Source organism: Meleagris gallopavo, chromosome 6 (genome assembly GCF_905368555.1).
Source record: "Meleagris gallopavo chromosome 6, MGAL_WU_HG_1.1, whole genome shotgun sequence".
NCBI classification, from domain to species: domain Eukaryota; kingdom Metazoa; phylum Chordata; class Aves; order Galliformes; family Phasianidae; genus Meleagris; species Meleagris gallopavo.
In genome coordinates, this window is record NC_139409.1 from 49,256,333 (window position 1) to 49,278,007 (window position 21,675).

The following is a 21,675-nucleotide window of genomic DNA, read 5'->3' on the forward strand; positions in this document are numbered from 1 at the left end:
GTCTGAAGAGACAAGTTCTCCCTTTTCATTTATCAGAGGGACTCTTTTACCTGTCTCATCTGCCTAATATATTTAAACAATCCATTGCAAAGTTCCATTCCATCTGCACCTTGGCTTTCTTGACTCCATTCCTGCGCATCCAGACAGCATCCCTATATTCTTCCTAGGGCACCCATCCCCACTTCCTCTGCTTGTATATTTCTTTTTCCCTTAGTCTGACCAGAAGGTTCTTGTTCATCCATGTGTGTTTCCTGCCTCATCTCTTCTTCTGGGGGATGGAGAGTTCTTGTGCTCTCAGAAAGGCATCCTTAAGGTGCTGCCAGCTCTGTTCTTTGTCCCCACGGGATCTTTTCCAACAGTTCCTTAAAACAACCTGAAGTTTTCTCTCCTGAAGTTCAAGGTCCTGACTCCACTCTTTGCCAGGCCCACGTTCCTCAAGATCACAGACTCAACCAGGGCATGATCGCTACAACCCGGGCTGCTTCTGATCTTAACTTTTTTATAATCTCTCTTCTGTTGGTGAGCATCAGGTCCAATAGTGCTTCGCGTTTGGTGGGTCTGTCTAGTACCTGAACTAGAAAGTTGTTGTTTGTGGTCTCCAGAAGTCTCTTGGACTGCTTGCAGTTCGTGGTGTTGTTTTCCTAGCAGATATCCAAGCTGTTGAAATCCCCCATCAGTATGGGAGCCTGCCTCTTGCAGGTAAAATAAGAAGGTCCCATTAACAGGTTTCCCTTTATGAGGTGACCTGTAGTAGACCTCGACCACCAGATGCCCTTTATTGGGTCAGTCCCTAATTTTAGCCCACAAGCTGTCAGCCTGTTCATGACTGTTTCTCAAAGGCAGCTCTTTGCAGTTCATCCACTTCTTAACACAGAGGACGACTCCTTCATCTCTCCTACTTTGCCTACCCCTTCTAAAAAGCTCGTATCTCAGTAATGGTATTCCAGTTCTGTGAATTATCACACCATGTTTCTGTGATAGCAGTAAAGTTGTAGTTTTCCAGTTCATCCTGCCTTTTTCCCCATACTGCTGCATTGGTACAGAGGTACTTTGGCTGGGCTTTCAGCTGCGTTATCTTCCTAAAGGATTCCTCCCAAAAACCTCTGGAAAATATCTGAGGTTTTCCCCTGCTGCTCCCTAAAGCAACAGTGTTCCCTGACTCTTCTCTGTTTCTCAGCAGTACATTCTCTTTGACCCATCAGATCTTGTTTAAAACCCTGGTGATGAGTTTCACCAGCTTGCTGCCTAGTATATTCTTCATAAGAATAGTAGGTTAGGGGGCATCTTACTAGCACTGTGTCCCTTGAACTTAGTTATTCTATCCCACACCTTGCCATGGGTAAGCTTGCTATCACACCTTTCCCCCTTCAAACCAAGTTTAATGACTTCAGTGAATCCAGCCGGAATTCTTTCCCCAGTGACTTAGGTTGACCCCATCAGCAGCCATCAGGCCAGGTGCCAAGGAAACTCCCCCATGGTTAAAAAAATAATAATAATAATAAAAAATTCCTGCGGTAGCACCAGCCTCTCAGCCATGTATTTTTTCAGATGGATTTTCCTGCTCCTCTCAGTATCCCTGCCACTGAAGGGATAGAGGAAAACACTACAATGTACTCCTGCTCCATCCACCAACTGTCACAGTCCACTGAAGTCCCTTTTGATGATAGCTCTCAGGCTTTTCTCAGCGACTTCTGGGTCACTGAGGGACTTCTAATTAGAAGGGTGAACTGGACTAAGGTGTCTCCTCGTGATGTCCCTGACCTGGGCCTTAGGGAAGCAGCACTCTACAGGTAGGAATACAAATGGGATACCCTATCATATGGTAGCTATATGGAATACTGTAGATCAGGTCTGGCTGATGTATGTATGGAGGCCTCAGAAGGGAATTGTACTTATTTCTTTTTTGGTAGAGGCAATCTTGAGGCGTAGAGTTAACCTCTTTGCCCTAGGCAACCTCTTGGGTAAATTTTCCACCGCATTCCCTTGAGTTCCAGAAACTCAAACCTATTGCATAAGGGCACGTGGGAAAGGTGAAGTAGGTAGGGAGGGTGGTTTTCCTGTGATGCCAAGCAGGGACCTGCTTCCATTCCTCCCCATCTCTTAGGTCCTTTGCCTTGATGGTGACAGGACAGGGGTTCTGCCACTTCTTAGGGTATATCACCACAGTGCCTTTCTTGTAGATATGGCAGGGAGTTGCTCTATCCGTCTTATCTCCTGCGCACATTCCTTGATGCTCCTTAATCTCTCTACCTCTTCCTTGAGCTCTGCCATCAGGCTGAGCAGATCTTTCACCTTCTCACACCTCATGCAGTGGTGTCTCTACCATCCTGCGGGGGTAGCCACAGGCTCAGGCACTCCCTGCAGCCAGAGACCTGAACCTCGGCGTTTCTGAGCAGGCACTCAGTCTGGGTAGGTTGTTGGTATCCAGTTTTGTTGAGCTGGCATCTTCTGAAGGGGATGTGTAGATTATTCTGGCACTGCTGCATTAGTATCACGTGGTTTGTTTCAAGGGATTTTCAAATCCATCATGCTTTGTCCTTCAGCAATTGTCAGCCAAGCAGAACTAACACCGGTTGCTAGCTATCCAGTTTTCAAAGGCCAAGATTAGGAGCCTCTGTGCTTTACTGTCTAGAACTGGTGAGCTGCACTGGTGAATGGTTTAGGTAGATATTAACTCAGCAGGCTTCTGTTGTTGTATGGCTCTCAATGCTTTTCTTTCCTTCGTTTTATTGAAGTGGTGGGACTGTGTTGCATCTGGGTGATTTATCTTCTGCTCCACCTCCTCTGTGCACCCAGATGGATATTTTATAAATGGTATCTTATTTCCTCCATCCTACTGTCCACAGCAGGACAAAAAGAGATGGATTGAAAGCCATGAACCACAGCCTCTCTGGCAGTGGCCCATAGTTTAGCTGCTTTTCACTGATCTTTGTCTCAAGTTTTGCACTTAATGTATAATTTTTACCTGGTTGTTTAAATACTAAATACTAGACACAATTTAAACTCGATAGCACTTTTCCCTTTCATTTTCAGCCACTGTGCAAGAAAGCACATCAGTTTGCCAAAATCTGGCTGTGAATGTATATCTTAGCAAGCTGAATTCCCCTTGCTGCTACAGGACTTTCACTAGCTTCTGAATTGGAACTTCTCATTTGGAAGCTAGAACCGTAGTGAGTTCTTGTTGGGCAGAAGCTTCTTCCACTTTAAAGTGATAGCTCTGAAATCTCTTGGGGAGATATTTGAAAATGGAAGATGGACAGATCCCACTAATGTAGTTTCTGCATTGCAACCAGTGCTCTGCAAGGTCTGCATTGTCTCTGCCCTAGAGTTAAAACGGGAAAAAATCAGTGCTAAACATAACATTGTGCTGGAGGTTGTCTGTTGCTGCATCAGGTGTATGTAACATATTTCCTTTTTAGGAATACTTGTGTTTATCAGAGACCTGTGGCTTTAATGGGTTTATTTATGGAATAAGATGAGCTAATATGAGGTATGGCCAGATACTGAGAGAGTGGTGAGGTGCTGAAACAGGTTGCCCAGAGAGGATGCTCTGTCCCTGGTGTTTAAGGCCAGGCTGAATGGGGCCCTGGACAGTCTGATCTAGTACTTGATTTAGTAGCTGGCAGCTCTACCTGTGGCATGTTTTTGATGAGGAGCCATAGGAAGAACTTGTGTTTATGTAAGGTAAAGCACTGCATTGTAGAATTATTTGTTTTCGCAAGCGTTTAATGACTGGAATAATTATTTCCATGGAAAAGCAATGTTATGAAAACACTTCATTAGATTATTTTATTGCTGTTATAGGAAATTGAGGTGCAACTACAAACGTTGCAACAACACACAAATAGTTGTGTGAAAAACAATTCCCATTTTCAAAAGTATGGAGCAACAGTGTTTTTGGACTGCTGATAAACCAGTCTCTCTCTTTCTGTTTCCTGTTTCTCCTTTCTAGGTGCATTCTATCTGGTATTTGAATATATGGACCATGATTTGATGGGATTGCTGGAATCTGGTTTGGTTCATTTTAATGAAAATCATATAAAATCATTTATGAGACAGCTGATGGAGGGTTTGGCCTACTGCCATAAGAAGAACTTTTTGCACAGAGATATAAAATGTTCAAATATTCTACTAAATAATAGGTATGAATAACGTTTCCAGTATGTAAATGTTGTATGTTGGGATCATATTTAAATCTTTTTTATAATCTATACAGTTCATCTGCTATAATCTATGAGCCAAAGTTTTTTTTATAGATTGCCTATCTTATTTAGAAATCAACTGTAAAATAATAATCTGGTAATATTTCTGCTTGACACTGGATCTAACAGTTGTCTTTTAAACTTGTATGTTAAAATAGCAAGGTTAAAACTTGTGTCTGTTAAGTGAGAGGATGGGGAAAAGTTACCTGAGTTTAGTTAAAACAGAGTTTTAGGAAATCTGTGTGTTCTTTTTTACCATCATTTCAAAATGAAGTGTGGATAGGCTGCTTCTTTGTGGCAGAATTCAAAAGTCTTCACTCTTATTAATCAGGATAATACTTTGTAACAATATTTGATTAGGTATTTTCAATCACGTTTTGGCTTGCAATTACAGCCACGATCAAAGGGAGAGAAGAATTTATAATCACAAGTGGTTAAAAAAAAAACCCATATTAGTAAACATGCTTTTGTTGAATGTGCAGCAGCAGCAAAAATTAAAATCACAACTGCAATTCACTGTTACGAAGGATACTGAGAGTGAGACACAGTGCTTTCTTACTGTGTAGAACTTCTGTCTCTGTCTTGAATTCTTGTACCTGTATCTCAAAGGAGACAAAATAGAATTGCAGAGTATACAGAGGACAGCTAAAGTTGGTTAAAGAGTAGGAGGAGGAATATTCAAAAAACTCTGTTTTGAAGTGGGTGTATGATTGTGGTGTGAAAAATTAGGAAGCTAGCAGATAACTTCAGTGCAGAACTCCTGTTCACTACGTCCAACTCTACTAAAACTAGGGAGCAACAGTAAGAAGTTGTAAGTAACAGATTTGACAGATATTCTTACCAGTACAGAACAGGTTGTCAGTTTCTGGGATGTGCTGAATCAGGAAGCTTTCAGGGTAGTATCGTAAGATTCAGAAAAGGACAAGACAAGTTCATGGATGTCATTAAAATCTGTGAAAAGCATTAGACAGGCAGCCCTAATCCAGTGGTGCTGGGTGTGTAGAAGGAAGGTGAGCCTCAAAGCTGGGAAGTTTTACACATTCTCCTTAAAAATCTGCTCACGCCATTGTTGGAGATAAAATACTGGGCAAAAAACATCTTATTTAGTAGGGCCTTAGTTTTGTCCCAGGTTTGTCCAAATTGAATTTCCCTTTTTTGTCCTTTTTTTTTTCTTCTTTTTTTTAAATTAATATTAGACTGTTTTCAGCTCTGGATGCCACCAACCTTGCAAGACTCTGATATAGACTCTCACACAGATGTACACATGCCTCCACATAGCTCACCTTGCCCATTCACCTGATCTTTCTTGTCTGTTAGTCCAGTGGTGATGCTGTCACTGTGCACGTCTGGGAGCTCAGAAGCTGAGATATAACTTGACATTGGAGAAGAGCACGTTACAGTAGAGGCAGTGCTTTCTGCTGTACCATGCTCCCTTGACTCTAGGATAAACAGTATTTTCCCCTAGGATGTTTTGTGAGTATCTTAGAGATTTCCACTCGAAGAAGAAAAACTTAGTTGATTCGAATAATTTTAAGCCAATGCTTCTAAAGTGCCATTACCATTACAGCCTGAAAGTGAAAGACACGGATTGTATGTATTTTAGCTATGCAAGTTAAACATCTGTACTCAAAAATTGTTTGATAGTCTACAAATACAGGATCTGAAGAATAAAAGTACAGTTTTTAGGGAAGTTTTAGGGAAACATTTATTTGCTTTTGGAGCACTACCATGAAGTGTTACAGTAATTTCAGGCATATGGATGAGGGGAAAAAAGAAATACAAACTGTAATCTGTGTATTTTGTTATCACAAAACTCATTCTCTCAGATATCTTCAAGTCTTGCTGTAATTTGATGAAATAGCCAAAACTTTCATTTATTTGAAAGTCACATGAGTTAAAACTCATAATTACAGGGAAACCAAACTGAAACAAAGAATCCATGTAACATTGCCAAATGTTTTCCATGTATGCAGATTGCTTTATGTTTAAATTATCCCAGCTTTGTGGACAGTAGGGGTTTCTCACTGAGTAGTGAAAGTGTTTGTGGCAAAAGCAAATAAAGAAAGCCAGGCAAAGCTCTGTATCATCCACATTTCCTCTTGTGTATGGGAAAACTCAAGGGCTTTGGGCTTCTATCATTCAGCAAATTGGCTGCTGGCAAAAATAGAAGCCCTTATCTGGTTGGTTTTCCTGATTTGAAGGCCATGTTTAAGCTTCAGAAGAACAAAACAGTGCTTAGACTTACTAGAAGGAAGTAGGGTTGCTGCTAGGTTTTTGTTGTTATTGTTTTTGCTGTGCAATTCCTTATGCTAGCAGTACTTTAACTATCAAAGCATCAAAAAATAAAGAAGTTTCCTCCATCAGTTTTTTTTCCTGCAGAGTTGTTGGTTTGAATGTTTAACAGTATACACCCTAAATCTTGAGTAGCATACAGTGATGTAAATTCCACTTTGTCACTGTATTTAATTTTGCTTGCTTTTCTTTGATAGTGAGTAGGTTAGTGTATTTTTAATTGAAGAGATACGTGATTTGTAAGGCATTTCCTGAAGCTCAGTTGCAGCTGTCTGAAAATCTGAAACTTCAACTAGTTTTAGCAGGGTTAAGTCCTAAATAATTCTTTCCTTTTTCCACCAGAGGGCAGATAAAGCTTGCAGATTTTGGGCTTGCTCGGCTGTACAACTCGGAAGAAAGGTAAGATACAATTGTACTGTGAAAAAGCATTGACAGGTATGTCTTCTTTCATAACTCTTGAGTATTATGAGGGCTGAAAAAAAAACTATCTGTCTGGAGATGTTATTGTACTGTAACATAAGTAGTGCTGCTTAGGAAATTGCAAGAAGTGCATGTTATCTCATGCAGCATACAAACACAAAGCTCCCTTTGTACAAGTGAGTGCCCTTATGACTATTGAGGGTAAATAACTGTAGAGAGGAGCTGTATATTGTTTGGAGATTGAGTTGCAGCTTTAAGTAGGTTACATCCTGTAGACATTTACTAAATGTTAGTTTATGGTCTTGTAAACTTATGTTCTGTCTGGTGATGTACCTAGGAAAGGTTTATTTAGGAACAGTGACACTTATTCTGACATAAATCCAATCCATTTACTGTCTATTTTCTTTTTTTTTTTAAGCATTACTTTTGTGTAAGATTTAATCTTAAATTTGAAGAGGTTTATTGTATTCTTTAGGCAGTCAGTCCTGTTACATCTGTTGGAAACAGAGATACAAGTTTAAATAAAGGCTATTCTGAAACCTCTTGTGACTTGTGCTTCTGTTTTTGATGGCTTTGTTACAATTGTACTCCAGGAAACAGGTGCACAGCCTTTATGATTAAGAATTTTAATATATATATATATTGTGGTGTTATGTATTTGTTATTTGGACTGAGATTTTCAAAGTCAAGTTTGAATGTTAATTGTATCGATATGTACGACGGATGGCTGATATTGAGAATGTTAGGTATTAAGCTTCCTTTGAGTTCTGCATGCCTAATTTGGCAAACTATATCTGCATTATCAGTTTTATGAGTTTATTTTCTCACAGACCTCTGACGTTCTTCAATGCAACAGTGTTGTTTTCACTGTCTTCTGAGCTGTTATTTCAGGAAGGTATGCTCAAGTAACAATTAGGGAAACTGGAGTACAGTATTTGGGTTAGGTCATTTGTAGCAGCTGGTAGGCAGTTAGCAATAGAACTGGAGGGAATGGTCTCAAGTTATGCCAAGGGAAGTTCAGGTTGGATGTTAGAAATTTTTTTTTCTCTGCAAGAGTGATCAGAAGCTGGAATGGACTGCCTAGGGAGGTGGTTGACTTTCCATTCCTGGAGATGTTCAAGAAGCATTTAGATGTTGTCCTAAAGGACACGGCTTAATGGGAAATATTGGTGGTAGGTGGACAGCTGGACTGGATGATCTTGGAGGTCTTTTCCAATCTTGTTGGTTCTGTGATTCTAATTCACTTTCATTTTGGATGTACTTATAATTAAAGAGATGATACCATCCTACCTAGCTATTTTAATCTTCACTAAACTGACTTCTTGTTGGTTTACTGTCATTATTTTTAATATCTTTTTAAATTTAAATGTTGGTTGTAGAACTAAATGTTAAGAATTGAAAGAGTGAAAGTTCAACATCCTTATAATGCAAATAAGGTTTTACTGAATGTGAAAACAACATTAGCTCATTATAGATAAATTAAACAAGACTAAAATGTACTTACTCTAGCTAATAAAATTGCTAATTGAGCTTGGGGAGATTATTAGAGTCTCATTAGTATATTTTTTGCAATTCTTTTGGCGTTCATTTTCCTTCTGAATAGCTTCTGACCTGCAGTAACATCAGTACTTGATGTACACCAACAAGCATATACGTGATGATTAAGTTTGTGTATTTTACTCTTGTTCTTTACTGTTGTTGGAATGACACGCTTTTCAAAAGGTTACAGAGTTTAGAAGGAGCATGATGGAGAGGAAATAAAATTGTAACTGAATTCCTGTTGGTTATTCTAGTTTCTTCTTTAAATGTTATTTTGGAGGCTTTAATATGTTTAGAGTAGAGCTAGAGCTATGACAGATTGTTTGAGAAAACAGCTGTTGAAACAAAAATGCCAATATACTAATATATATATGTGAGTGGCTTATCTGTAGAGGAAGTCCATACCATGTAAACGTTTTGAAGATGGGTGTTTGCTTCAGAGATAAATATATGATGGAACTGCTTCCAAAAAAAAAACCAACACGCTGTATTAATTTTAATAAAACAAAAATAGGGGACTTTATGAAAAAAGCTGGGACAATTTTGCAGAAATGATACCTGTAGAACTAAGCATATTGCAAGAACTTGTAAAAAACACTGTGCTTAATGCTACTCTGCTTTTTCTTTGGAGTTGCTTAGTATTGGTAATCTTGAGATCTTAAAACTAGAAGGATGTTTTTTATGATTTTTAAGAACCATCCTACTGTCGTCCCATCCCATCACCCCTCTTTAAAAACAAAGCAAAAACTAAGTAGAAAACAGCCCAACCCTAACATCTGCTATGACTCCCATTCTGAACTGTTGATGCTCTATGTTGGCCAGTCCACAGAAAATGCATGTCTAGGATAGCGGAATCCTTGCGTTAGTGTGAGGATGGAAAGGATTATTCACGATGACCAGAACTTCTGGTTAGAACTGTAAAGAATTAAAAATGTTGAAATAAAGGAATATATTAGAAATGGTCCAGACTTAGAATTCAGAGTTGTTGAAGGACATAGTTTGAGAGAGAGGTTTTGTTTCTTTCTTTCCAGAGAGGAGAGTGACTGTTTTTCCCCTTTTTAAAATGTTTGTAGAGATCCTGTGTTCAATATTCTAATAATTAACAGTTGTCAAGAAATCACTTTTTTATCAAAGCAGGTCTTTTTTCTGAAATGGCTAGCAGTGTAATAAGTGAACAGTATTGCTGTTTAAGTATTTGAAATACAGGATGCACATAGCATCAAGATGGCTTGGTGATTATTTGTGTATCTCTGAGGTCTTGTTTCAGACTGTTCTTCGATAGCCTTGGTCAGATGGATGTGTTGCTTTTTTGCAGTTGTAACTTTGTAGAACTGAAAAAAAGGAAGACAACGTTGTCCTTAAATAACACCGTAGAATTAAACCCCTCAAAATATCACTTTTTTCGGAAATAAGATTGTAGCAAAATGATAGTCCTCTTTTTTTTGCTCCCCCCAACAGCCGACCATATACCAACAAAGTTATTACATTATGGTATCGGCCTCCTGAACTACTGCTTGGAGAAGAAAGATACACGCCAGCTATCGATGTCTGGAGCTGTGGGTAAGAGTTTGGTACAGAAGTGTAGCAAGCATAACAACAAGCCAGCAGTAAATATTTCTGTCAGTCTGTACTGGAAGCCATAATGATGAAATTGTATGAAACTGTTTTACAGCTGCATCCTGGGTGAACTTTTTACAAAAAAGCCAATATTTCAAGCAAATCAAGAACTTGCTCAGCTGGAACTTATAAGGTAACTAGCAGGCACTACAGTGTGGTAGGTGCCTGATAAACTGCCAATCTTTTTCACATTAAAAACAAAGGTAACACACTGCTAACGTTTACAAGTACTTCATTATCATCCTGTGTGAGATACTAGTGGTTTTCAGGGGCACATAGAATAAGTGTCTGAAGTTTGGATGTGGGGAAGTGTTTCAAAATGCAGCTGGAGCTTTTCCTATTACTGAAGTGTAAAAGAATGTAATTCCTTTTTAAGATGGCATCACAAATTCTTTACAGCAAATCAAGTGAGCAGACACCCTCTTCATAAAAACAAGGGGGAAGGAGAGTGAGTCCTGTAGAACTTAAAGAACCAGAAGAGTGAATAGTAAAATTATTTTAAAAATCAAAGTATTTTAAAATGTAAGTTATATATTGAAATGTTTTTCAAGATAGATTAAATGACAGTATGCTTCTGTGTAATACCTTACTAGCTGATGAAGAGAAATAAAGTTTTTAGGAGGTGCAAAACATTCCAGTGATCATTCGGTAGAAGAACAAAGTTCTTGATTTTGGAAATCTTTGCTTTTGTCCACCAGATGGCAGTGAGAGCGCAGTCATCAGAAATTTTACCTCCTGGTGCAGCAAATCCAGATTTTGAGATTTCTTTCTGCAGGAAAGAAGAATGCTGGCAGCTAGCTGCTTGGAGCATTTTTCCTCTCCATTTTATTCAGTACTATGCATTTGGAGACTGTTTAGGTGTAATATATCAGTTTTATTTTATAATTTTATACACAATCTCTGTAACCGTCATGTTACAGTCAACAGTTCTACATTTTATTCTTTCTAGCTTTAATGCTCAAATATAGAACTGAAGTAAACTCTATTAGAAAAAAAATAGAATTTATTTTCTTCCTGAAAGTAATGTACTCCTAACATAGGGACGTAATTAATTCATACTTAAGTCTCTTGCACAAGCAATTTAAATCAAATAAATGGAAAAGAGTGAACTAGGGAAATATATTTCTTTTATTGACTGCCTTCATCAAAGTCTTAAACTTTGCAGGGTAAATTGCCACTCCCATTCTTCTGCTGAGCAGCGTGGTGTTAGGCTGTGCTACCATCCTTGATGGGACAAAACAGGCATGGACAGAATGGGAGGAGTGAGGCTAAGGACAATTCTATATATGGAGATAGATTAGGCCCAACACAGAAGACTTTTAACTGAAATGAAAAAGTAAAAATAAACAAGCTGCTAAAAGGTTGTATTTACCCCTAGGACTTAACTGGTTGGTTGTTTTGTTTTGTTTTGTTTTGTTTTTTCCTCCAAGAGCATCTTCTGTGTCAACTAAATTCTTGTTAGTCTTAAAGTTAATATTTGTTCAGGCCTTTGGTATTTCTTTCTTCTCTGAAATTAGGAACTAACAGCCCAGCACCCTAGATCTGGGTTATCCACTGCTCCAGATCAAATACATGGAATGGTGTCCAGACATAGTTAGTTGACTTTCAGAAGGTAACCTTTTGTGCAGAAGATGCTTTAGAGTGGTTGGGGCACAGAAATAATGGATTTTGTGAAGTTTAGTCTGTGAAGGGTAGTTACCTTTCCTAGATAATTAACCATTCCTTAATGGTGTTAGGCCTTATACTGTAGAGAAATTTTAGCTAAATGAAACTGAATGTTAAAATGAGAAAATGAGTTTTGTATTTACTTCTAAGAATAAAATGACAGCTGTGCACACTTGTGCTTTTGGATCTCATACCTTTCTTTCCCCCTCTTTTTGTACAGCCGAATTTGTGGGAGCCCTTGTCCAGCAGTGTGGCCTGATGTTATAAAATTAGCTTATTTCAACACAATGAAACCAAAGAAGCAGTATCGTCGAAAACTGAGAGAAGAGTTTGCATTGTAAGGACAAAGGATTAGTTTACTCAATTGTAACAGCATTAAGTGTTGCTGGCATCTTTTTGAACTAATGTATGTTCAGCCAGTTTCTAGAAAACAGTCATGTGTAAAGAAAAATGGCTTTCGATTCCTAGAAGATTCCTGCAGAGCTTGTATTAACCCTTATTTAATAAAGTTTCGAGAAGGGAGAAAGAAGGCCCTAAAATTTCAGCCACCTGTCAGCTTTCACCTAAGGAGACATTTGTTTTCCGTGATTGGTACACCTGCTTGCTTTCCCTGTCCAAAAAACAGCTTGCAGTACTTAATTGTTTTTTATTAGGACAACTGGTTACAGCTAAATATGAAGTCTGGTTAATGTCACAGTCTTTTGGGTCATAAATTCATTCAACACAAGAGTTACCTGAACCGTGTATTCTAAAATACTATGTACCATTGGATCATTTTTTTTTTTTTTTTGCAAATGTCACACATGAAAGCTATAGAAAGCAGCTGTAGATTCAATTTAAAGGGATTGTTCCCTTCCTTCATCTGCTTCAGGGTTTAGAATCAATGCATCATCCTGCTTGAACTAACAAGGCTTTCCTAAAGCAGTAGAGTTGTTTTGCTTGGTCCATACAAAATTGCACCTCTCTATGCACTAAATTCCCAAGTGTCAAGTAATACTATAGTCTTGGCTTCAATTCTGTTGGGTTTTTGATGTTGGTTGTTTTTTGTTGTTGTTTTTTTCAATAAGAGCAGTATTTCAAGCAAGTCAGCCACATACAGAAACACAACTGCCTGAAGTCACCCCCACCTCTGCAAAAAACAAACAAACAAACCAAACCAAAACAAACCCATAACACACTTGGGTTTCTGTGTTTACAGAGGTTGGTAAAGATGAACTTTGTTATCTGCCTCTTAAAAGTAAGTCCTGGCTTCATTTTAGATGTTCAGTTATTCTGGAGAGGTGTTCTTATTAAAACTTTGCACTGAAGTACGTGATTCAAAAAACAGTTTATGCTTTTTTCCATTGTGTTCTTTTGCAGCATCCCACCAGCTGCATTAGATTTGTTTGATTACATGCTTGCTCTGGATCCCAGCAAGCGCTGCACAGCTGAACAAGCTCTTCAGTGCGAGTTTCTGCGAGACGTGGAACCATCTAAAATGCCTCCCCCAGAGTAAGTCATTTCCATTAGTAATATTCTTTACTCCTACGAAACAGCAGCAAACATGTACTGACTTCATTAAGCTCATTGTGTTTCAGTTAAAGTAGCTTGTTGTAGAAGAAAATTGTCAATAAGTACAGTTGGTGATTCTGCACTGAAGTGCAGTTTAGTGGCTTTTACGTCATGATATCAGTGGCTGTGAGGATCTGAGATGAGCTTGAATTGATGCTGCTGGAATTAGTGACTATTACTGTCATTTGAAAAAAAAAAAAAAAAAGGAATGGATCTGTTTATCAGTATCCATGTTTTCCAACGGTTTTGGGGCCCCTCATGAACCTGAATTACCTTCTTTGATGGCTTTTTCAGGCGAGGAGGTATGAAATTGCTTCTGACAAGTCTTAGGATGACCCATGAAACATCAGTCAAATGCCAGTAATAGGAAAAGAATAGTTTACCCCGTTCTGAAGGCCAGAGCTTGCTGCAGACTCCCAGAAGGAAGTAATATCTGAATAGAGGTGTTTCTCTCTCAGCTGCCAGCCCCTTAAATGAGTTTAGGGAGAGGTGGACTCAGGATTTTGCTTCCACCTGTGCTCCCAGGGCTAGCTGTGCTTCTTCAACAGGTGCTCAATCACTGGTTCAGGCTGTGATCTTACAGTTCCCATACAATGGTAGAATAACATTAGGCAGAGAATTCTTTAAAGGTATCTGAGAGTTAAAGTAAAATACCATACGTGATTTACTGTGCCAAATGAGATGCCTGGTTTTCCAGAAGTGAAATATTTTGTGTGGCTTTTTATTTGTTCTTTTCTCTCCTCTGAATAGAGATGTATTGCAATGTTCAGTAGTTTTTTTGGTTTTTTGGTTTTTTTTACAGTGACTTGATTGTCACTTTAGGCAGTACAAATAGCACTGGAACAAGCCCTGAGTAAAACAATGAAAAACATTCAAAGAGTCTGCAAGTTTAACTTTTCCCTTGAGATAGCTGCCTAGTGACAGGACATTTAATAGTTTGACTAAATTCTTTAAAAGTTTGACTAAACCTTCAAGGCAGCCTGTGCTGACTTCTTATTAATTAGTTACCAACTGGAAAAAATAGTTCAGCTTTATCTAAGAATTTCATTAAAAATCTTTCAAGACTTACCTGTTACATATAGAAGGTAGTAATGATCTTGATGCACAAGACTGAGTCTCTTTCCATCATCTGAATATTACTAAACAGCAGTATTAAATATTAAGCTGTTCATTAAAATCTCAGAACCTTGTTGCTGATGCATTTTGAAGAAAGTGAATGAGAAGAAAACATTTTCTTCTTTTCAGGGCTTTGGTAGTGCATCTATTCTAGAAACTGATGTAAGAAAATTAAAAGCAAACAAACAAACTGTCCTTTGGTATCCTTTTAAAAACGGACACCAACATTTGTCATAGTGAAATGAAAATGATAACTATTCTCAAGAAAGAATAAGGTTCCTCTCTTGGAAGAAACAGCTGCTCATTGCTGATTGCAAGTACTGTAGGATAATTCTTATAGTTTCTTGATTGATCCAAGCTGTTGTTGAGTAAATACCTGACAGGTCTTTTGACCTGCTGTTCTGTGGAGAAAGAGAATGTAGAAAGCAACTGTCAAAACTTCCTTTCCAGTGATTCTTATCATCTGTCACCTCATTTTTTTTCACGTTCCTGGGTAAGAGAACTGCTCAGACAGTTACTACTAATATGTAGTAAGGGAAAACAGAAGGACCTGTTTTAATGCCATATCTCAGTATTTCCATAAGCTATGGGATGGAATTCTGTGTTCCTCAAGAGATCTGAATTGGGATACCTGTAGGGAGGAATAATAATGGGAAGATTGAACTAATGTCCGACGGGTGCTGTAGAAGATACTTTTCCTCTGCTTTTGTCTGTCTTAAAGCACTAGAGGTATCCCTTATTCTTCCTATCAACTTAAATTTGTTAGTGTTGAGTACTCTTTATTCCTGCAACATTTTTTTTTCCCCTTTCTTGGCTGCCTGTGCTGTATGGCTGCTAATACTGGATAGCCATATCTGTTACTGTGAATAAGTGTAATTGTGCAGATGTGGTACTTCTACAAGCAAGAAAGTGACATTGATTCTCATAGTGAGATGCACATTCCTGTTCTCTGCCAGAGAGACCTGCACTTATGAAATAGGCAATTGAAAAAGAGATTTTACCCAGGAAAGCATATCTGGCTTCGAATGTTTCCTGATGCATTTCTAAATTCCAGCAGGTTCATCTTTACAAATGCTGTGTTATGCATAATTTGAATATTTATTTTACCACTGTAGTTAAAAAACATTTTTTTAAAAATCTGGGATAAAACTGATGATCTCTAATCATTCTTTGCAGCCTTCCTTTGTGGCAGGATTGCCACGAGCTGTGGAGTAAAAAACGCAGAAGACAGAAGCAAATGGGCATGACTGATGATGCAACAGCGACTAAAGTCCCTAGGAAGGATCTGTCTCTAGGCATGGATGAGAGCAGAACCAACACCCCACAAGGCATGCAAACTTCTTCCCAACTCAAAACTCAGGGCAACTCTAGTGTAGCACTTGGTCAGTAATATTTTCGGTTCTTAAAATTACTTTCTACTTGGATTGCACCTCTAGAAATTTTAGGTGTTGTTTTAAGAGTACTGACTGGATTCTTGAGTCTTCTGGATTCTTGAAGGAGGGAATGGTATTGTAAGTTAAATCTTTGTTACAAAAGATTTGCCTTTATTTTTGGGAACTAGGCATTCCTTTTTATTCTTTTTTTTCTAGCCAGAGCAACTATCTTGCTCTGTATTTTTGAGGAGGTTTTATCCCTTACAAGGGATAAAAATGTTCTGTAATCCCACTAGTCAGTTCGTACTCTAAGCATCACAGACTTCATAGATTGAAGGTACAGATGAGCTGACCAAAAGGCAGACTTTAAAACAGCCATCACTTCAAATAGAAGAGATTTCCTCAGCGTGTCACTTTGGCCTTCATCTTTCCAAGCTGTTTGGGTTAACCCAACTTTAAAAAAGAAACTAAACAAACAAACAAAAAAAAAAACAACCACCCAAATAACTTATTAAAAAGTAGTAACTACCTCTGCAGCTTGCACAGCCATTAATTCAGAAACTTAACTGAAATGTCTTGCTTGTACACTTACGTAGTGAAGAATAATATAAGTAGTAAAGTAATGGTCTCCTTATGTGGAAACCAGTTGAGATGATCAGCACTGAGTAGATACCTGGTAAGTTTAATTTAGACCGTTTATTAATTGTGCAAAGTGACCTTAAATCCTATGATACTTACACAGGTGTTGATCTGAAGAAAAACAGTAAATGGATTCACTGAGCATGATAGTTCTTGAATATTAGCCATCTTGAATCAACTCTTCATTTAACAGTGGAGCAGAACTCCAAATATACTGCACAAAGATAAACGTTAAATATGTACATATTGTTATTTTCATCATATTTTTACTGCAGTTTATTGCTTCTTGTTCCTATTCATCCTGTTTCTTACTAAGAGCTGATCAGTTGGCTGTGAGCTCCTGCCACTCTACCACTCACTCTGAGCAGTTTTGGCAGTATTTTCAAAGATGCCTTTCTGCAGCCCTCGCAGTGTTTACCCCACAAATGCAAACTGAGGCTTAAAGCCCAGAGGACAGTAGTAGTTTTCCTTGTGCTTCTGTAGCAGTTAACATGTTGGCGACCTGCTGTAATCAGTCATTAAAATGAAACGTTAAAAAAAGAAAAAGAAACAAAAAAATTAAAAAAAAAAAAAAAAAAAAAAAAAGGAAATCTTTCAGAGCTGAGATACTGCTTACACATAATCAGGTAGAAAAATACCTGTGGGTATAAAAGAAGACGACAAAAAGAGCTTAGACAGTTCAGCGTATAGGTGTTTTCTGTATTCAGTGAAGCTTTTCCTGAAAGCCTAATAAACCTTAGTTAAAATCATCCATAAGGCATGCTAAAGGATTAAGTGTACAAATGGAAAATGCATGCTTTAAGCAAAACTGTTGCTTTTTTTTTCTGAGTGTGTGTGTGACAAAGAAGAGGTTAAAAAAATAGATAAATTGCTGATGTTCTGCTTCATGAACGAGAACCCTGGTTATTATATCTTATAATTTAACAGGAACTGTGTACAGCTCATTCATTTTGTTCTGGTAGAAACTGATAGGTTTCCCAGAGTATGGTTTGTTCTTGGAATAGACTTGAAACTAGTCAAAGGGTATGTAACAGGTAGGTTAGTTACCCTTTGGGGCACTTTCTGCTGAATTTGCACATTGACAAGCTGAGAGAAGTTTGAATGTAATTTGTTATCTTCTTGAGCGTACCATCCATGTCACAAAATACTATTAAGTGTGACAGCTGGCTGAGATCCAGCAGTACAAGGCATTAATGGTTTTTATCTATTGCTAAATAGAAGATGATTTTATTTTTGTATTTGGACGTATAAAATCTTTAAAGTCCTTAGAACCTTGCCGAGTAGAATCCAAGTGCTTGCATCCTGGTGTACATCCACAAGTAGGGTAGTTGGTTGTGACTTTTGCAGCACTTTCCAGCTGTGTTCTTCTTAGTCTTGCAAGGCAACTACTTAATTTTTTTTTGTGTGACTGTTTTTCTCAGGTGTGGCTTTGAATCTGCCAGGAATGAATGTATTAGTATATTAGCAGGAAGGCAGAATATGTGCACGTTGACTTGGGTTACAGAAATTCAGAGAAAAACACATCCATTTTAATTTTCACCTTCTTTCTTTTCTAAATCATCTAGTTATGGGGCATGCTGCTTCACTTCTCCTTTCAGAATAAACTAACACAGTGACTGCTTGAAATTCAGAAAATACTTCTGTATTCTGACTTCCTTACTTATCTTCCCCTTCATCAGTCTCCTCTTACTTGTGTCAAATAAACACCATTTTTTTTTATTTTTATTTTTTTAAATGAGCGTACCTTACAAACCTGAATCTTCCTGCTACTCAGTGATTGACTTGTTTTTCAAGCTCAGCATTTGCTTCCTTGCACTGATACTGCTAGCTTCTGGGTCATCTACAGCCTGGTCAACTGAGCAGGTGTTAGAATCCAGATGCTGAATTAGAACAGGCCAGAATGTGACTGGAAATGCGTTTTGCAGATGGCCACTTTTTAACAGAGGGATGTGATATGTCAAAGATAGGAAATTTTGTGGGGATTGGAAATCTTACAGCTGCCTAAAGCAGGTGGCCTTAAGCCCCAGCTTAGTTGCATTGTGGAAAATTGAGCTCCAGCTTGATGTATCTCATCTGTCCAAGTGCATGTGTGTGCCCCTTGGAAGTCACTTTCTTTATATTGGATCTTACTATTCCATTTCCTATAGATACTCCCCCAAAGGCAGTTTATCTGTAAAAGCATTCCGTTTCTATGTTGTCCAAAACCACGCTTTGCCAGTTGTGACAGCCTTGTTAGATTAGTCTTAATTTTGAGTTTCTGAAATATGAAAATTCTGTATAATTCTTAAAAACACCTTTTTTGTCTTTAGCAAAAACAAGCACTGGACAGCAGTTAAACCAGAATGAAGTGGCAATCCTGCTAAACCTCCTACAGTCTAAAACAAGTGTTAGTTTGGCGCAGTTTGCCCAAGTGTTGAATATTAAGGTAAACCCAGAGACTCAACAGCAACTAAATAAAATAAATCTTCCTGCTGGAATTTTGTCAGCAGGTGAAAAACAGTCAGAACAGCAGCAGCCGCCGCCGCCTCCACCGCCACCGCCGGAACAGGAGTCCCTAAAACAGCCGACCGTCACGCAGCCTCCTGTACCACCTGCTCAGCTGAGTCAGCCCAAAGTGGAAACTGACGCTGCCCAGGCAGCTGTACAGAGTGCATTTGCTGTTCTGTTGTCTCAGTTAATAAAGGCTCAGCAAACAAAACAAAAAGATTTGGTGTTGGAGGAGAAGGAAAACGGATCAGGAAATGAAATGTCGTTACAACTCAGGCAGCCTCCAGAGCCCACCACTCCTGCATCTCTCAGCCGGGACGACATGGAATCTCCAGCGCCCGGTTACCCACATCTGATCAAGTCATTATATACGCCTGCAGGTACTGACGGCTCTTATTGCTAAGCAACAGGTATCTTGAGCTGTGAAGGCAGCTAGTTTGGGGGTAGAGGGTTAACCTCTTAACATTACCAGTCTATGTGAGTACAGGAGAGAGTATTACATCGATTTTGTTGCTTCCTTTGTTTGCATTGTGACTGTTCAAGTACTAGCTGCTGGGTTCGTGGGTTTTTTTGTTGTTGGTTGCTTGGTTTGGGAATTTTTGGTGAGAATGTAAATGCCTGGCTGGGCTTTGCGTCTTACTGTAGTAGGTGCCATACTGACAGGTGTGCAGCACCTGTACTTTTTCTGATGAAACAGTTGCATTGATTTTTTTTTTTTTATGGCAGTTTGAGTTTCTCTTAGTGGCACTGGTGTTGGCTCATCTATTGAATTCATAGCTCAAATTTACCAGTTTTGACTGTGTGTTTAGTTAAAGCCTATTTTGAGGTGAAGGTTGCGGTTTTTGTTTGTTTGCTTGCTTGCTTGTTTGTTTTTTTTTTTAATGCTGAGTAGAGCATTATTATCAATTTCTTAGTGGCAGATTCTGTAGCTGGTTGCCCGTAACTGTCAGTAGGCTGAACGTTTCCATTGGATTATAGTAGTGACTTTCTTAGTTGTCTTGATGTTGAGAGCTCTGTTTTTGGTCATCTTGAACTGCTATTTCAGCTATTGTGGTTTATTGATGTGTGCAGTGTGCAGGCAGCTGTTGAAAGAAATATTCTGAAGTGGCTTGGGAGTGGGTTTTGTGCAGCGGGGTGTTAAGGTTGTTTTTATTTTGCTTTTAACCTTTGCAGTTCTCTGAATCTTCTTTCCGTGAAGACCTTTTCTGATATGTGCCATTTGCAAATGTTCCTGGTCACTCTTCGAACTTTCTAGTCTTTATTGCTTCAGGATTTTTATTTTTATTTTTTGTCAAAGGAATGTGCACCACTTTTCTTAAACTTTGCTTGCTTGGTAATCTTACTATGAAGAGAACCTTGTATCACTTTCCTAAGGCAACCACACTGTTGCCTACTCCAAAATAACTAGGAGTAAAACTTATCAGTTAAGTTAAAGAGAACTTTAATGAACCTCTCTAATGTTCTAGCAAAGAGCCCTTTCCGTTCTGGTATTGTTATTGCATATTTTTATTCCAAAGCTTTTATTTCTCATCTGCATAGGTCAAGAGGACTTGGCTAGGCAGGCCGAGATGAGACTCCTGAACCGAACGCCGGAACAGGAACGCCCTCGGATCCTGCCTCCAGACCAGCGTCCCCCGGAGCCCCCAGAGCCCCCGCCTCTCACGGACGAAGACCTTGATTATCGGACAGAGAACCAGCATTTGCCTATAACTAACTCTTCAGGAACAGATCCTCATGCAGGAGTGAAAGCGGCGCTTCTGCAGCTGCTCGCTCAGCATCAAGCTCAGGCAACAACGGAGGAGCCCGTACAGACGAGCGTGGATTACCAGGCTAGAGACTCCTATGTAGCAGGCCCAGACTACAAGGACAACTTTGCATCATCTACCTTCTCCTCTGCTCACTATGGCGGTAGCGATGGCATAGGAAGCGGGTCATCGGGAGCGCTAGAACGAAGGAGCTTCCTCGGAAACACAGATATTCAGCCTTTGGATAACTACAGTACTGCTTCATCTCACTCGGGAGGTGCCCCTCCTCCGTCTGCCTTTTCAGAGTCCTTTCCCAGCTCAGTAACTGGTTATGGAGACATTTACCTCAACACTGGCCCCATGCTATTTAGCGGAGATAAAGACCATAGGTTTGAATACAGCCACGGCCCAATCTCAGTCCTGGGGAACAGCAGGGACGCTTCTGTGGGGCCGGAGAGTACTCATTCCTTGCCTACTAAGATGCACAACTATAGCTATGGAAGTAACTTACAGGAAAACCCTGGTGGCATCAGCCACGTGCATGGACAGACCTGGACATCTCCTGCACAAGGACCCGGCTACTCCCAAGGCTATAGGGGGCACATTAGTACATCTGCAGTGAGGGGGCGAGGCAGAGGATTACCATTTTGAGTATCTGTTTTTCCTCAGGCACATCGTTTTTATCTGGAAAAACTTTTTTTTTTTTCTAGCTGCAGTTTAAAGCAGCAATTCAACAGACTTGAATAATATTAATTCAACAGCTTTATTTTTATGTGGAAAAGGGTCTTGCATACAGTAGGAAAAATTAAAAATGCTTAAAACTCATGCTGTCTGAAAAATAGATGAATTGATTGTACATGTTCACAAACTAGTTCTGAATTTTTTTTTGTATTTTGGCAGTTTTAAGTGGATGCTAAATTTAGGGACATCGGCTTTTTATGGCACTCTTTCAGATCTTCTGAACTATGCACATTTGTGCTTTTTTTGTAAGTTTGGACCAACTTTTATGTAAAAAAAAAAAAAAAAGAA

At 39.0% G+C, this 21,675-nt stretch overlaps 1 protein-coding gene across 8 annotated transcripts in view; it reads left to right on the forward strand.

Annotated features, from left to right (window-relative positions):
- Window positions 1-21,675, forward strand: part of CDK13 (cyclin dependent kinase 13) — a 54,260-nt gene extending 32,585 nt beyond the window's left edge. For 2 of the 8 annotated variants that reach the window (XM_085226677.1, XM_085226676.1), the window contains exons 6-14: window positions 3,953-4,142; window positions 6,837-6,893; window positions 9,912-10,013; window positions 10,126-10,203; window positions 11,956-12,072; window positions 13,095-13,226; window positions 15,579-15,784; window positions 18,724-19,281; window positions 20,441-21,675. In XM_085226677.1, the coding sequence (XP_085082803.1) occupies window positions 3,953-4,142; window positions 6,837-6,893; window positions 9,912-10,013; window positions 10,126-10,203; window positions 11,956-12,072; window positions 13,095-13,226; window positions 15,579-15,784; window positions 18,724-19,281; window positions 20,441-21,297 (2,297 nt within the window). In that variant the 3' untranslated portion in view covers window positions 21,298-21,675. The remainder of the gene's footprint in view (window positions 1-3,952; window positions 4,143-6,836; window positions 6,894-9,911; window positions 10,014-10,125; window positions 10,204-11,955; window positions 12,073-13,094; window positions 13,227-15,578; window positions 15,785-18,723; window positions 19,282-20,440) is intronic. The other 6 variants (XM_085226680.1, XM_085226681.1, XM_085226679.1 and 3 more) reach the window with 5 other exon arrangements.